At 40.5% G+C, this 16356-nt stretch overlaps 1 protein-coding gene across 1 annotated transcript in view; it reads right to left on the bottom strand.

Moving 5' to 3' along the window:
- Positions 1-468: 468 nt before the first annotated feature.
- The window catches only part of ST8SIA1 (ST8 alpha-N-acetyl-neuraminide alpha-2,8-sialyltransferase 1), a 148856-nt gene continuing 132968 nt past the window's right edge, over positions 469-16356 (bottom strand). Inside the window, exon 5 of the mRNA XM_060776535.2 lies at positions 469-14538. Within this exon, the coding sequence (XP_060632518.2) occupies positions 14052-14538 (487 nt within the window). The 3' untranslated portion in view covers positions 469-14051. The remainder of the gene's footprint in view (positions 14539-16356) is intronic.

The raw sequence follows: 16356 nt of genomic DNA, 5'->3' as shown, positions 1-16356 counted from the left end.
GTAGACCTGGACTTAATACTTCTTAGTCACTCCCATCTATTATAGACCCATTGAATCAATTGTTTAGCGGTGCATTGTTCACTACTTGCCCACTCTAGACATTCCTCTGCATGTGTGGAGATTAGGGGTAAATCCAAGATGGTTGAATCTGAGATCAGGGTCAAGATTGAAATCTTCATACTGTGGGCTCAGCAAAAGGCTCCCAAACAAGCTCTGTAAGAAAAACAGAGGATGGAGTGATAGCACCCTCTGTATACAGAATCGAGCACTACCTCCAGAACGCCGAAGTTGGGAAAAAGGCCAACATCTACCTCTATCCTGTCTGTTTAACGGCATTGAATGTTTGTCATGTATGTGTTCTGTGATCCGCGCTGAGTCCCCTTTGGAGTGAGAAGGGTGTAATATTAATGCTGTAAAGAAATAAATATGCATATGCCCCAAACATTCAATTCCAAAATAAGACCTCCATTTTTGAAAACAGAATTCTTTATTGGTTTGGACGATGAACACCAAATAATAATGAATAACAAGAACATTTCATTTCAGACATTTGAACAAAGCAACAAGTATGTCTCTCTCAGTTGAATGCATTAAGAAACAAGGTGTAAGGACCCACAAGTAGAAAGTATAAAACATCAGTCCATTGTTCTCCATGTGCATGAACAAACTGTGTCTGAAAGATTTCATACAAAACCTTTATGGTCTCTTGAGGGGCATGGGACTCTCCAAATGGTGTTGGACCTCAACTCCCATTACATCCTGCCCACAAAACAAGTGGAAAGGGATTATGGGAATGGCGAACTCACAACGTCCTGAAGATCACATGCTCCTCATCTTTGTTTTTATGACCATACGCTCAGAGAAGATCACAAGTACACTGAACAATAACACAATCTTGGTTAGCTTCAGACACCTTACATGTTGTTTGGGCAGAGCAACAAAAGACAGCTCACCAGAAAGCATTCATTAAAGGAGAATGGCACAAGAATGAACAGAAAGCATAAACACTGGTTTTATTGCCAAAGAAAGCAAGGTAAATGCAAATATCTGTAAGAGTGTAAACCAACAAAGGATGGGCACAACTGCCTGAACGTTGAGCACTTTTATAGTCTGTTGAATGCAATGGGGAAAAAAAATTAAGGCTGAAGTCTTATGTATGCTGACTAGCGAGGGGTACACACACATCCCCAAAAGTCGTATCCAACAAACATGACCCACAGACTTGGAAATACATTTTTGCAGCCAGATGGGCATTTAGAATCATTTGTCTTGTCTTAAATTAACAACAGAAGTGTGACACACATTTATGCCATTTCTGCAGAATTGTGATACACAGACACGACTATGACAGTGATGCCTATGTTAGAAAGGAATCAATTGAGGTTGAACTCAAACTTAAATGATATGGTACTTTAAAGGCAACTTTCAGTTCCATTCCAAATGATATAAGGTGAATTCATGCAGAGTCCCGCAAATTGGCTGTTTGTACCCTAAGACTGTGAGTACAAACAAATAATATCTCGGGAGAAAATAGCTATAATGGGACAGCAGTGGGCTAAACAACACAAGAGGGGATAAGCTAGCCCCGTCTCCCTGTGGTCTAATATAAATCTGGTGGGGAAATGAGTAGTCCAGGCATGGGCAAACTTTGGCCCTCCAGATGTTTTGGACTACAACTCCCACAATTCCTAACAGCCAGTAGGTTGTTAGGAATAGTGGGAACTGAAATCCAAACACCTGGAGGGCCCAAGTTTGCTCATGATGGTGTAGACAAAACTCATGGGACTGGCAAACCCTTGTAAAGTGATCCTCTGATAATACATTTTCTGTTGTTTGCAAATCAGGCTGCAGAGCTCTTATGGCGTACCAAAAGGGAAGGTGGATCAGAGATCTCCCATTAAGAATTCACATCACTTTGGCATATCACCCAGTTGGTAAAGCTTGCATGTTAAGGAGAGACCTGGAATCTCAGGATTTCATTGTGTTTTGAGGACCTTGTTGCCTAAGTAATTTGTGGTCATTTCTTTATGTTGTGATGTTGTTGTTTTTCGTTATATGCTTTCAAGTCAGCTCTGACTCACATCAACCTTATCTCAATGTTTACTTGGTAAGATATATTCATATTGTCTTGTTTTCTTCTTAGGCTGAAAAAGCACCACTTGCCCAAGACCAACTGGTGGATTCAATGGTTGAGTCGTGATTTTTATTGTTTTGTTGCATGTTTTATATATGGTCATGATAGTTTTAAAGGTAAAGGTAAAGGAGTGGCTCTAAAGGTTTCCCCTTGACATTAAGTCAAGTCAAGTCTGACTCCGGGGTTGGTGCTCATCTCCATTTCTAAACCAAAGAGCCAACGTTGTCCATAGACACCTCCACGGTCATGAAGCCAGCATGACTGCATGGAGTGCCATTACTTTCCCGCCAAAACGGTACCTATTATCTACTCACATTTGCAATAGGTGCCGAAGCGGTACCTATTGATCTACTCACATTTGCAATTGTGGGTATAGAAATCCAAAACACCTGGAGGGCCCAAGTTTGCCCATGCCAGTGTAGACAAAACTCATGGGACTGGCAAACACTTGTAAAGTGAGGTGCCTTTTGCGAGGTTGGCAGAAGCTGGGGCTAACAGCAGGACCTCATCCCATCCTACGGATTCGAACCACCAACCTTCAAGGCAAGAAGTTCTACAGCTTAGTGGTTTAACTTACTGTGTCACCGTGGCCCTAATTAATGATAGCTTTAATTCCATGTGAAAGTTTATATGAGAAACGTGGACTGTTTACAGACGTCACATGCAACTCCTGGAATTATTCCATCAGTGCTGCCTCCGGAAAATCCTGCAAATCTCTTGGGAAGACAAGCGGACAAATGTCAGCGTGGTGGAAGAAGAAAAGACCACCAGCATTGAAGCAATGGTCCTCTGCCATCAACTTTGCTGGGCCGGCCACGTTGTCCGGATGCCTGACCACCGTCTCCCAAAGCAGCTGCTCTACTCTGAACTTAAGAACGGAAAACGGAACGTTGGTGGACAGGAAAAGAGATTTAAAGATGGCCTCAAAGCCAACCTCAAAATCTCTGGCATAGACACTGAGAACTGGGAAGCCCTGGCCCTTGAGCGCTCCAGCTGGAGGTCAGCTTTGACCAGCAGTGCTGCAGAATTCGAGGAGGCACGAGTGGAGGGTGAAAGAGAGAAACATGCCAGGAGGAAGGCGTGTCAAGCCAACCCTGACCGGGACCGCCTTCCACCTGGAAACCAATGCCTTTACTGTGGGAGAAGATGCAGGTCAAGAATAAGGCTCCACAGCCACCTACGAATCCACAAGGAAACCCATCATGGAAGACCATCTTACTCATCCAACGAGGGATTGCCTAAGTAAGTAAGTTTATATTTTCTAGGTTTCATCTGTATTGCATTTGTCATTATTTGTAATCTGAGTTTTGGGGACAAAATGGTGTGCGTGTGCACATGCGTAAGTATTTATGTATGTGTGTGTGTGTCTCAAAAACAACCTACAATAACTCTGTGTCTTAAATCCAGACAGGATCACCTGTCTCTCAAGATATAAGGGAAGTCAAATTCCGATCTGCCATAGCCAGCCTGGATAATAATGAAGTTTGATGGGTTGTTTACTTCAATATCTGAAAAGCCAGAAGTTCCCTTTTGGTTTTTGAAACCAATGTAGGAATTTCCACTGAGAGGAGATTCCATCTGAACATTAGGAAGACCTTCCTGACTGTGAGAGCCGTTCAGCAGTGGAACTCTCTGCCCCGGAGTGTGGTGGAGGCTCCTTCTTTGGAAGCTTTTAAGCAGAGGCTGGATGGCCATCTGTCAGGAGTGATTTGAATGCAATATTCCTGCTTCTTGGCAGGGGGTTGGACTGGATGGCCCATGAGGTCTCTTCCAACTCTTTGATTCTATGATTCTATGATTCTATGACCAACCTTCTGAGAAATTCTGACGATGTCCAACCAAAAGGGCATGTCCTCATAGATATAATTACCAGCACACCCTGGTTCTCTCTCTCCCCTTCCTGTAATTTATTATTGTATTATAATTACCATTATTATTATTATTATTTAGTATGGAGAATAATTTCAGAAAAATGAAAGTAAAGTAAGAAAAAATGAAGATCATGTTTTCCAAGTTGCCTTTTCCTTTGTTATATCCACAAAACAAAGATCTGAGGAACAACTCTCAGATCTGAATGCAATGATTTTATAACCGCATGCAATCGCATACATTTGACATACACATGCAAATTGTACTCTTATGACAGACTGACACACTCTCCTTCTGAAGAATATGACCTTTTATAATATTTTTCCATTTGTTTATATCAGGCATAGGCAAACTTTGGTCCTCCAGGTGTTTTGGACTTCAACTCCCACAATTCCTAACAGCCTACCGGCTGTTAGGAATTGTGGGAGTTGAAGTCCAAAACACCTGGAGGACCAAAGTTTGCCTAGGCCTGGTTTATATCATGGTTGACTCTGATCTAACTGCTTCCACACAAGAGTTAAGGAATACTCTAACTAGATTAAGATAGAGCCACTCCTGCCTTACTATTTCCCTATTAATAAAAAAATAAATTGCCTTATAAAGTTGTTATCAAGACAAAGAAGTCAAGCCTGGCTCAATAAATGCAATATAAAATACATGTTATGATATTAACAGTTCTTGGATGAGAGTTTACTTTTTGCAAGCTTGATGTTTTTTAACACAATTTGCTGAGAGATTGCTTTAACTTAGCCAAAGCCCAAGCAAATCCAAACATTATGAAATCATTTCAGAATAGTTCTTGCAGAAATAGTAAATCAGCCAAGTAAAAGATACTGTTTTGGATCTTATATTTAAACCATGTTTTAACTGGGTTGTTGTAGGTTTTTCGGGCTATACGGCCATGTTCTAGAAGCATTCTCTCCTGACGTTTTGCCTGCATCTATGGCAAGCATCCTCTGAGGTTGTGAGACCATAGATGTAGGCGAAACGTCAGGAAAGAATGCTTCTAGAACATGGCCATATAGCCCGAAAAAACTACACCAACCCAGTGATCCCAGCCATGAAAGCCTTCGACAATACATGTTTAAACCCCCTTTTTCCCAGCTCCAGACCTCACCCTCTGAGGATGCCTGCCATAGATGCAGGCGAAACGTCAGGAGAAATGCCTCTAGAACATGGCCATATAGCCCGAAAAAAACCCACAAGAACTGAATACATGTTTAAACTATTTAAACCAGGCTTTACACAATAGGTTAAACTGCCAGCTGCAGAAAATCTTGGCAATCAAAAGGTTGACAGTTCAAACCTGGGTTGGGGTGAGCTCCCAACCATCAGTCCATCTCCTGCTCAACTAGCAGTTCAAAAACAGTAATGTGAGTAGATAAATAGGAACCGCTTTGGTGGCGAGGTAATAAAAGGTGCCCATGCAGACATGCTGGCAATTCAGGAGAGCGTCTAAAAAACAACAGAGCTCTTCAGCATGGAAGATGGAGCGACTGCACTCCACCATGGCCGGAGTCGAGCACAGCCTCCAGATGCCGGAGATGGAAAATGATGGGAAGCCTTTACCTCTGTTTATGTAGTGTCTGTCTTTAATTGTATAATGGCATTGAATATTTGCCATAAATGTGTACTGTAATCCGCCCTGAGCCCCCTTGGGAAGATAGGGTGGAATATAAATAAAATATATTATTAAAGTATATTATTATGTGTGAACAATTGTGATCTGATTCCCATCAATGTGTATGCCCTGTTGTTCTATTTGCAATGACCATCCCATTAATTTGTATGAGAGCAGAAAACAAGACTTGGTTTATCTTCTGCCTGACAATTCTGGGCACCACAATTCAAGAGAGATATTGACAAGCTGGAATGTGTCCAGACGAGGGTGGCTAAAATGATCAAGGGTCTGGAGAACAAGCCCTATGAGGAGTGGCTTAAGGAGCTGGGCATGTTTAGCCTGAAGAAGAGAAGGATGAGAGGAGATATGATAGCCATGTATAAATATGTGAGAGGAAGCCACAGGGAGGAGGGAGCAAGCTTGTTTTCTGCTGCCCTGGAGACTAGGACGCGAAACAATGGCTTCAAACTACAAGAGAGGAGATTCCATCTGAACATGAGGAAGAACTTCCTGACTGTGAGAGCTGTTCAGCAGTGGAACTCTCTGCCCTGGAGTGTGGTGGAGGCTCCTTCTTTGGAAGCTTTTAAACAGAGCCTGGATGGCCATCTGTCAGGGGTGATTTGAATGCAATATTCCTGCTTCTTGGCAGGTGGTTGGACTTGATGGCCCATGAGGTCTCTTCCAACTCTTTGATTCTATGATTCTATGTTTAAAAATTGCTATCAAATAATCTCTCAGTCTTTTCTTCTCCCAGTGAAGATACTCCCTACTGTTCCTCCCAGGACTTAGTTTCCAAACCTATGGCATTTTGGCCACTCTTCTCTGGATCTAACATTGATGTCCACTATCATGGCCAAAGCTGATGTTGATGAATTGGTCTTCTTTCCTGTTCCATAAAGCTGGTATCCTCCAACTATCTAGAGTGGACAACGGGAGTTGTAGTCTGAAAGGTGTCACGTAGAATAGGTCGCCATAGCAAATACATTGAAAAAGGGGGTAACAGAAAAGAAGATGGGTAACTTTTATGTTTACTAGAATACCATCATTTCTGACTAATATTGAAATGTAGGTCTTTTAAGTACTGTCTTGAAATGATGATTCTTACATAATCCGTTGATAGCGGTGAGAGGGACAACGTTATATAAGCTTGCAACATTTCTTTCTTTCTTTTCACATTTCACCGGCCTTGTAAATTTTAAAGAGCAGCCCTCAAGGGCTGTTTTAGTTTTCTAACAACATCTTGGACTCAGAATGATCAAAAGGGAAGAGGCCATGGGCGTCTATTGAAAAGGAGACAGCATTGAAAACTCTGAGAAAAAGAAATACTGAAGCTTTTCAGGTGGGAGAGGAGAGAGGGGAGTTCTACTAGGCTTAACACTTTTCAAAAATACCTGGTAATTTTTTTAACACACAAAGCCACATCTCTTTCCTGCCTGCTGTGTTGTAACATTATCTGTATTCAGCCACATAACTTTTCTGCTTCATACAGCTGTCAAAAACCTGACCTTTTCCTCCCTTGTTCACTATAATGTGTAGGCTGGAATTTAGTATGAGACTTATGTCTACATACGTGGACTTGTGTCTACAGAAAGGAGGACTGCATAGTCTCACAACAATGTATTGTCGTGACCTTATGTAGAGGGGCCAATGAAGTGAGTTTAGTACATCTTTGGGACACTCCTGCCACTGTCCTAATATACATCTCCACAACTCACTGCGTATGCCCTTGGCTAGGTAATTAAACATGAGTAAAGTTATACTACACAAACTGGAATACAGAATCATGGCCATCACTCCAAACCGCTTTTACCTTTTCTTTTCTTTTTGACAGAATGGTTTTATCTTTATTAGGTGACACCAGAGGACACCACCTAACACATTCTTCCTCTTCCATTCTACCATTTCTCAATCTCAATCTGGAGTCAGCAATCTCTTCCAAGTTAAGATGCACAATTAGCTTGAAGGGTGACAATTGAAAGCACATGGCTGCTTCATAAAAGACAATGTCCTGCTTACTATATATACAGTAGAGTCTTGCTTATCAGACATAAACATGCTGGCAGAACGTTGGATAAATGAAAATGTTGGATAATACGGAGTCTCCTACTGTATGATTCAATTAATTTAATTTTATTGGTATCTATTTTCATTTTGAAATGTACCAGCAGTTGCTGTGTTTCCCACCCTAGGCTTATACTCGAGTCAATAAGTTTTCCCAGTTTTTTGTGATAAAATTATGTGCCTTGGCTTACAATCGGGTTGGCTTATGCTCGGGTATATATGGTAATTCGTTTTGGACATCTGCCTGTGTTGCAGGATAGGAGGTCCCAACTCAAATTGAAAAAGTTGGAGTTTTCTGTGCAATTAGTGGAGATCTTTATATCCACATGTTCCCTTCCTACACCAGAAGAAATTTCCTGCAGCAAAGGGAGTCTTCTTCTAAAGAAATGATCCCCTTTCACCAATGGGAGCAATCCTCATTCTGGAAGAAATTCACATTTCAGTCTAACCCAGTGGTTCTCAACCAAGTGTTTTGGCCTACGACTCCCAGAAATCCCAGCCAGTTTACCAGCTGTTAGCATTTCTGAGAGATGAAGGCCAAAACATCTAAGGACCCACAGGTTGAAAACCACTGATCTAACCTATTCAGATGACCTAACCACCATTTGCTGAAGTCAACAGTATTGAGTTCATCTATAAGCCAAATGTGCCCATGAAAACCACCTGAAAGCCACCACTTGCAGGCAGAAAAGCTCACATAAAATAATAACCAAATGGAACTTCATGTTGAAGTCCCATTATTCAATGTTTGGCTGTCAGGTATATTGAGTTAGTTCTATAACTCAGAGTTATCTTAAATACTTCATGGGCATCTTTCCTACTCAGGTAAGAGACACCGGCACCACATCAAATGTGAAGACCACATATGTATATTGCAATATAGGTACCTTATTTCATTTAGAACAAGTCTGGAAAAAGAGGAATGCCAAATGTTTGGACCATTCCCTTAACAATATACATCTATTCATATTATTTATTCATTGCAGGCATTCATTTATCACATCTTCTCCAACCAGAACCCTTGAGCAAAACTGATAAATCTAATCCTATACGAATACACCCTCAAGACTGTTGCCTGCATTTTCTGCATGCATAATATATATATATACCCAACTATCTATCCATTTATTTATTTAGTTAGTTATCTATCTAGCTATCCTTCTTTCTATCAATCACCACCTAAATGCATGCTCTCGGGTTTATACAAATACACAGTTCATCATATGACTGGGTGCTCATCCCTACCAAAGACTCCCCATTCCTGGGAACTAGCACACCAAGAGACATGGTTGAAACCTACATTTCTGACTGACCGTGACTGTTTATGCCTGTGGAAGAAGCATCAAAGTATGTGAAACATACATCCACATTTTCCAAAGGAGTAGAATATCAGAAGGATTGAACCAATGTGCCTGTTCCAGCACATGGATCACCTCCGACTAAGTTCTAAGGAACGTATGATCCTTAGGAAATATACCAACAGGATATAAATATTTGCAAATACTGACATTTTATATCTTTAGACATGGAGTTATACTTTTCCTTAGCAATATTCTCCATACCGCTTGAGTGAAATGGCCTCTTTGTTTTTCTATCTATACCAGTGTTTTTCAGCCTTCCTAATGCCGCAACCCCTTAATACAGTTCCTCATGTTGTGGTGACCCCCAACCAAAAAAATATTTTTGTCGCTACTTCACAAGTGTAATGTTGCTACCGTTATGAATCTTAATGTAAATATCTGATATGCAGGATGTATTTTCATTCACTGGACCAAATTTGGCACAAATACCCGATACGCCTAAATTTGAATACTGGAGAAGTTGGGAGGGATTGATATTGAAATTTGAGAGTTGTAGTTGCTGGGATTGACAGTTCACCTACAGTCAAACAGCATTTTGAACTCCACCAATGATGGAGTCCATGATTGAACCAAACTTGGCACACAGAACTCCCATGACCAATAGAAAACACTAGAAGGGTTTGGTGGGCATTGACCGTGGGTTCTGGAGTTGTAGTTCACCTACATCCAGAAAGCACGGTGGACTCAAACAATGATGGATCTGGACCAAAATTGGCACAAATACTCAATATGCCGAAATGTGGACATTGGTGGAGTTTGGGGAAAATAGATCTTGACATTTGGGAACTGTAGTTGCTGGGATTTATAGTTCACCTACAATCAAAGAGCAGTCTAAACCCTACCAATGATTGAATTGGGCCAAACTTCCCACATAGGACTCCCATGACCAACAGAAAATACTTTGTTTTCTGATGGTCTTTGGTGACCTTTCTGATACCTTGTGAATCCCAGGTTGAGAAATGCTGGTCTATACCCACATTTCCCAAGGAACATGTTACACTGTCCATACAAGCTGTAATAATACTGCTCTGAACTTCTTCAGGGATAATTTTGACACACACACACAAAATTGAGATTTTGAAAGGGAAATGTCTCCCACCACTGACTTTTCTGCTTCAGTTCACTGGTACCGACAATTTTTATCGGCTGTTTCTCCAGCATTATTCATATCCATTTTACTGTGCCTCCTTGGAAGCATAACTCCAGTATACCTGGGATCTGACTTTGTATGTTGTGATAGCATGGGACCATGCCACCAGTCCCAGTCCAGAGTGCGAGCAATAGTTCATGAACATTACTCTGAAATGGCTTTGTGATGGAGCCAGATATCCAATTAGATTTGGGTGTTAATGATGGGAAAAAAGAATCAGTTTAGAGTTAAGGCAGAAAGCATTGCTCTCACTCTTAACAGGAGCCATGTTGCAAACAGTTTCTCTCCTGTTTCCAGTTCTCCAGATAATAACTAGTATATTTTATAGAATGGCATTGTTCACAGGATATTCAGCAAAATAAAACATAACTAACTTTACTATGTTATCATGCTGATAGTTTGAGTTATCACAGTATAGTTTGAATGCATTCATCAACAGATGAGGAAACATTCTGGTGGGCAAACTTGAGAGAAGTCCATCATTGTTGGTCACTGTCAACCACGCATGGGCAACTTGGGCCCTCCAGGTGTTTTGGACTTAAGTGGCTGAGTGGGGAAAGGAAAAGGCCTGAGGTTGTTAGGAATTGTGGGAGTTGAAATCCAAAACATCTGGAGAGACAAAGTTTGCCCATGCCTGCTGTAAACGGTGACATTCCCAAGACTTGGATTAAAAAGAAAGCAAATATCTTTGAACAGTTTGCATTTTGAATTCTAAATAAAGATCTGAAGAAGTCTTATTTTGGCAAAATAGTTTACATCCTCAGCGTAAAATACCAGAAACCACAAAAATCACTTTCTGAAGATACCAGTAATCCAATATTGCAAATTAACAAACGATACAATCAAATATCATTGGGTGTCAAGTACAGATAAATATCTCCACTCCAACATTTAATTCATTGATTGGACCAAACCAATTTTAATTGGCCATAAAGGCAACCTTGATCAACATTTTTTTCAAAATACACACAGAAATGTTAATGAGTTATTCTTCATCATCTTGAATATCTGTAAAAACAGATCATAGGTGTCATTTGTGAAGATATATTCCCCTTCCCTTTGACATTGGTGGCAACATTCAATATGGCACCGTCTCCAACTATGAAAATGGCACTTACTGCAACATGCATGTGTGCCATTTGGCAAAACAGTAATTTATAAAGAGATTTATGGAATTTAAATTAAAATTACACAAATCTGAGTCAATTAACTGCATGAATTTGCATATTAATAAAACAGCAATTTCGCTATTGGAAAAAGGCATACTTTGTTTTCATTACAGTGAGACACACATATTCAATGAAAATTCAATTAATATGTCAGCATCTGATGAAAAGGTGGGATATGTGTCGATATCAAAAACTTCCGAGGAGAAGATGGAGAAGGATTTGGAGTTTCTTCTCTCCAGATTTGACACTGGACCCATATGTAGCTTGACCACACTGCCCAGGGGATCCTGGAACTTGTAGTCCAAAGAATGAACTTCCCCAAGCTTGGAAATAAGCTATTGGCACTGTCTTATTCTCAATTCATGTCACATATAAAGCAAAGTTTGTTGAACTCTTGATGTGGTTGTCTACACAGCTGATCAATGCATTTAATGGGTATTCAATATTTGTGTACAGCTTATCATCACATTTATTCAATTCAAAGCTATAGTTTACTAACCTGAAAAATTCAGAGGTTTTACGGGGATTGAGAGCAATCATATAGGGGTTAAGCTGAAAATAGTTCAAAAACATTGACTTAGATCAGTCAGTTAACACATGAAAAACCAACATTTTTGGAGGGAAAATTATGTTAATCCAATCATCTATTCTCATACTGGGTTGTTGTGAGTTTTCTGGGCTGTATGGCCAAGTTCCAGAAGCATTCTCTCCTGATGTTTTGCCTGCATCTATGGCAGGCATCCTCAGAGGTTGTGAGGTCTGTTGGAAGCTAGGAAAATGGGGTTTATGTATCTGTGGAATGTCCAGGGTGGGAGAAAGAACTCTTGTCTGTTTGAGGTAGATGTGAATGTTTCAATTGACCACCTTGATTAGCATTTAATGGCCTAGCGGTTTCAAGGTCTGCCTTCTTACTGCCAGGGGGAATCCTTTGTTGAATAGAAAGGAGAGAACATCAGGAGAGAATGCTTCTGGAACATGGCCATATAGCCCGAAAAACTCACAACAACCTAGTGATTTCAGCCTTCGACAATACATATTCTCATATCGTCTGATAGAAGCTCTTCAGTAATTCAACCTTGGATTCAACCACGAATTAATATGAAACCATTTCCTTGCAACAACAAAAAAAAAGATATTTCCCTGACCTATAGCTCTTTCCCCAAAATCCTTTTTGATGATGGATTAACAATAACCAGCTACAAATAAGTTAACTACAATTAGTTTCTATTTAAAACAATTAGGGCATAGCTAAGCTGCAGTACAACAGTAATTTGGGAAAGGGATAATGCCACATTTTCTTGAGTATAACTACAATGGGTTTATTAGGTTGTTGTAAGTTTTTGGGGCTGTATGGCCATGTTCCAGAAGCATTTTCTCCTGATGTTTTGCCTGCATCTATGGCAGGCATCCTCTGAGGATGCCTGCCATAGATGCAGGCGAAATGTCAGGAGAGAATGCTTCTGGAACATAGCCATACAGCCCCAAAAACTTATAACAACCCAGGGATTCCAACCATGGAAGCCTTTGACAATACAATGGGTTTAGTTTCCTTTACGGTAATGCAAGCTGCTGGGAAAGTGAATGCACTGAACAATGCAGAAGGTAAGAGCAACTTCAAAAATAGAGGTATAAATCCAACGAAGACAGCTTGAAACTGTAGATGTAAGTAATTACTTTTTGATACAAACTTTTCCAAATTCAGTGGAATGCATGAGCTTGAAAAGTGCAATGTTTGACCTTCTTGGAGCGTTCTGCAAATACAAAGGAATGTAGGTTGAAACACACTTAAAATAAACAGCATGTAACTTTCAAACATCACAAAATTGGCTCAAGTCGGCTTCTACAAAACCCTAGCATATGACCTAGGGTTGTTTTGTTTTGTTTTGTTTTTATCATGATATTGTGATATATTGAGGCCAGCTCAGAATTGTGGCTTAGTTCAATGTCACATGAAAGGATGCATGGTAGTTTTTGACCAGAAGCAACCCTGACTACCAAACAAAAAACTGTACTTTGCCGCAATAAGCCGATGTGGAAAAAATCCGGGCAACCGTTTCATAAAAAATAAATACTTCGCTAAAAAACATTCACATTTTTGTTTTAAAAAACCTCATTTTCCAGTTCGTGCTACAAGGACTAGAGGACCTTGCAACCGAAACTCGTCGTTATTTTTGTTTCTGCTTAAAAAAAAAGAGAGAGAAGAAATTGGCACAGTTCTGCTATTTGCTCGATGCGTCCTGAAATAAATAGGAATGGGTGGTTGCAGGCACCTTTCAAAATCCAGCTTTGGAAACCAAGGAAGAAATCACGCTAAAGAAACATATTCCCAATCATATTGGTATCAGTCTTCGAATCTTAGGAACATGGAATATTCAGTACTGTCACAGAAAGCCCTTTGTAACCCTATCCCAATACCTTAAAATGCCCTTGCATTACAACCCTGACATCACTCAGTTGTATTCTGTCATTTCATGGAATAATATCCACCAAGGAACTCACGGAACATGGCATGTAAGGACTCTTAATTCTTCAATGAACCTTCAAGTTGTCAATGGCACAATTTTCTTACTGGACATGCAACTCTGGGTTTGGCTATTTCTTTCTCCATCTCCTCTTCCAGATTGGGTTTTTCTGCCCCCCGTATCACATGAAAGAAACAAGCTCCTTCAGACCTTCTCTGAAGTTCTCAAGATGCAGGATGGAATAGAGAGTCTTCACAGCGTTCCAGCTGCATTCGCAATACCCCGCTTTTGTGGAGGAACCACAGCTGTAGAAATTCCTCCGGCATGGCATGGAAGCCTGAATCGGGCAAGACGTTATCGTAATAATGATGACTGATGAAGTTTCCATGCAGGTCCATCGAGAAAGGCCAAAAACCATAAATGGTTACCTCTTCGCACATACCCAAGGCTGCGCTGACCAGGAAGAGGCCCGTTGACAACCGCTTCCCATGAATGCCTTTGCTCTTCCAAAACTTTCCAATGTCACGCAGGAAGTTTGGGTTGGCAAAGATCACCGTTTGCTTGGCACCAACGTCCGCTAGAGTATAATAGACCCGGAGAGAGGGCTCTGTCCCTGCTTTCATGGAAAAGGCTGGCATATATATGTAGCTCTGGTTGTAGACTTTCACACTGTCTACAAATGCTTTCCGGGACCAAAGAAGATTCTGGAACCTGTTCCAAAAAGAGGATGGGAAAATGAAAAGTTAGTGCTGTTCCATCAATTTAAAGCATCTTGCAAACTTTTTGCAATTACTGACAATGAAGGTCTTTTAAAAATGATATTTCTGGGATTTCCTGAAATCTAGATTTAAAAACAAACAACAAATGGGTTGTTGTAGGTTTTTTTGGACTATACGGCCATGTTCTAGAGGCATTCTCTCCTGACGTTTTGCCTGTATCTATGGCAAGCATCCTCCGAGGTAGTGAGGTCTGTTGGAACTAGGAAAATGGGTTTATATATCTGTGGAAAGACCAGGGTGGGGCAAAGGACTCTTGTCTGCTGGAGCTAGGTGTGAATGTTTCAACTGACCACCTTGATTAGCATTTGATAGCCTGGAAGTGACTGGAGCAATCTTTTGTTGAGAGGTGATTGGATGTCCCAGATTGTTTCCCCCCTGCTGTTCTGCTGTTTTAATTTAAGGACAAGAGTCCTTTGTCCCACTCTGGTCCTTCCACAGATATATAAACCCATTTTCCTAGTTCCAACAGACCTCACTACTTCTGAGGATGCTTGCCATAGATACAGGCAAAACGTCAGGAGCAAATCTAGAACATGGCCATATAGCCCAAAAAAAACCTACAACTCAGTGATTCCAGCCAATACAAACAACAAATGGTTGACACAAAATCTAGTGTGAACCGAGTTCCACATACTGGTAACTATAATTGCCTTTCTAACAAACTAGTTGCATTTATTTTAGTCTCTTCTGAATCCTTTGGAAGACTATGTTTTTATTTCTGAGACTACATTGGTTTATTTTCCTACTTGTCTAGTTTTGTGTGACCTCTTTGCTTATGAAAAGAAGGAAGCTACGTCAAATTTCCACAACTGCCTTAAGTTGACAGTTTTTTACAGCTCTTGCTGAAGGAGCTATTAATGACTGACTAATGAGTTGCCATGAAACCTCATGACATGCTCTTTTATTTACAAGGTTCTAAATTGCTGTTAATTATATTAGTTTTTAAATACTAAACATTTCAATTTTTCCAGTTTTTGTCTGTATTTTTAAGTTAATTCTATTGGGAGCAGCTTTGAGTGACAGATTTGGAAGACAAACAAAAATACAGTAAATAAATACATTTGATGTTGAAATGTTGTTAGTGTCATAATGATTTATAAGTTCCTTTACGCATGGGAGTTTATTTTTTTGATTGCTGCACAATTCAGCTCATGGTTGCATCCGGGGAGTTCCACAACTGTAAGGATTTGATATAAGCTTGAATCTATTGTTACTCTTAACGTGAATAAAAAGGTAAAGGTTTTCTGCTGACATTAAGTCCAGTCATGTCTGACTCTGGGGAGTGGTGCTCATCTCCATTTCTAAGCCAAAGAGCCGCCGTTGTCCATAGACATCTCCAAGATCATGTGGCTGGCATGACTGCATGGAGTGCTATTACCTTCCCGCCAGAGCGGTACCTTTTGATCTACTCACATTTGCATGTTTTCGAACTGCTAGGTTGGCAGAAGTTGGGGCTTACAGCGGGAGCTCATGCATCTCCCTGGATTTGAACACTTATATTCTGCCCTTCTCACCCCGAAGGGGACTCAGAGCAGAGCACAACACATACATAGCAAACATTCAATGCCTGGGTACAATACATAAACATTAAAAAAACATTTATCTAAATATTAAAATACACCATTTAAAATAACACAATTTAAAACCGTCCTAGCCATCCGCATCAAATCCAATTGGCCCTGTCATCTTTCCCATTGTCGCTTCATTGCCCTGTCCCGAAAGCTTGGTCCCACAGCCAAGTTTTTACCAT

The sequence above is a fragment of the Anolis sagrei genome, chromosome 5, assembly GCF_037176765.1.
Source record: "Anolis sagrei isolate rAnoSag1 chromosome 5, rAnoSag1.mat, whole genome shotgun sequence".
NCBI classification, from domain to species: Eukaryota; Metazoa; Chordata; class Lepidosauria; order Squamata; family Dactyloidae; genus Anolis; species Anolis sagrei.
The sequence above is the reverse complement of the archived record's forward strand: the minus strand, read 5'-3'. Positions and strand labels throughout refer to the sequence as shown.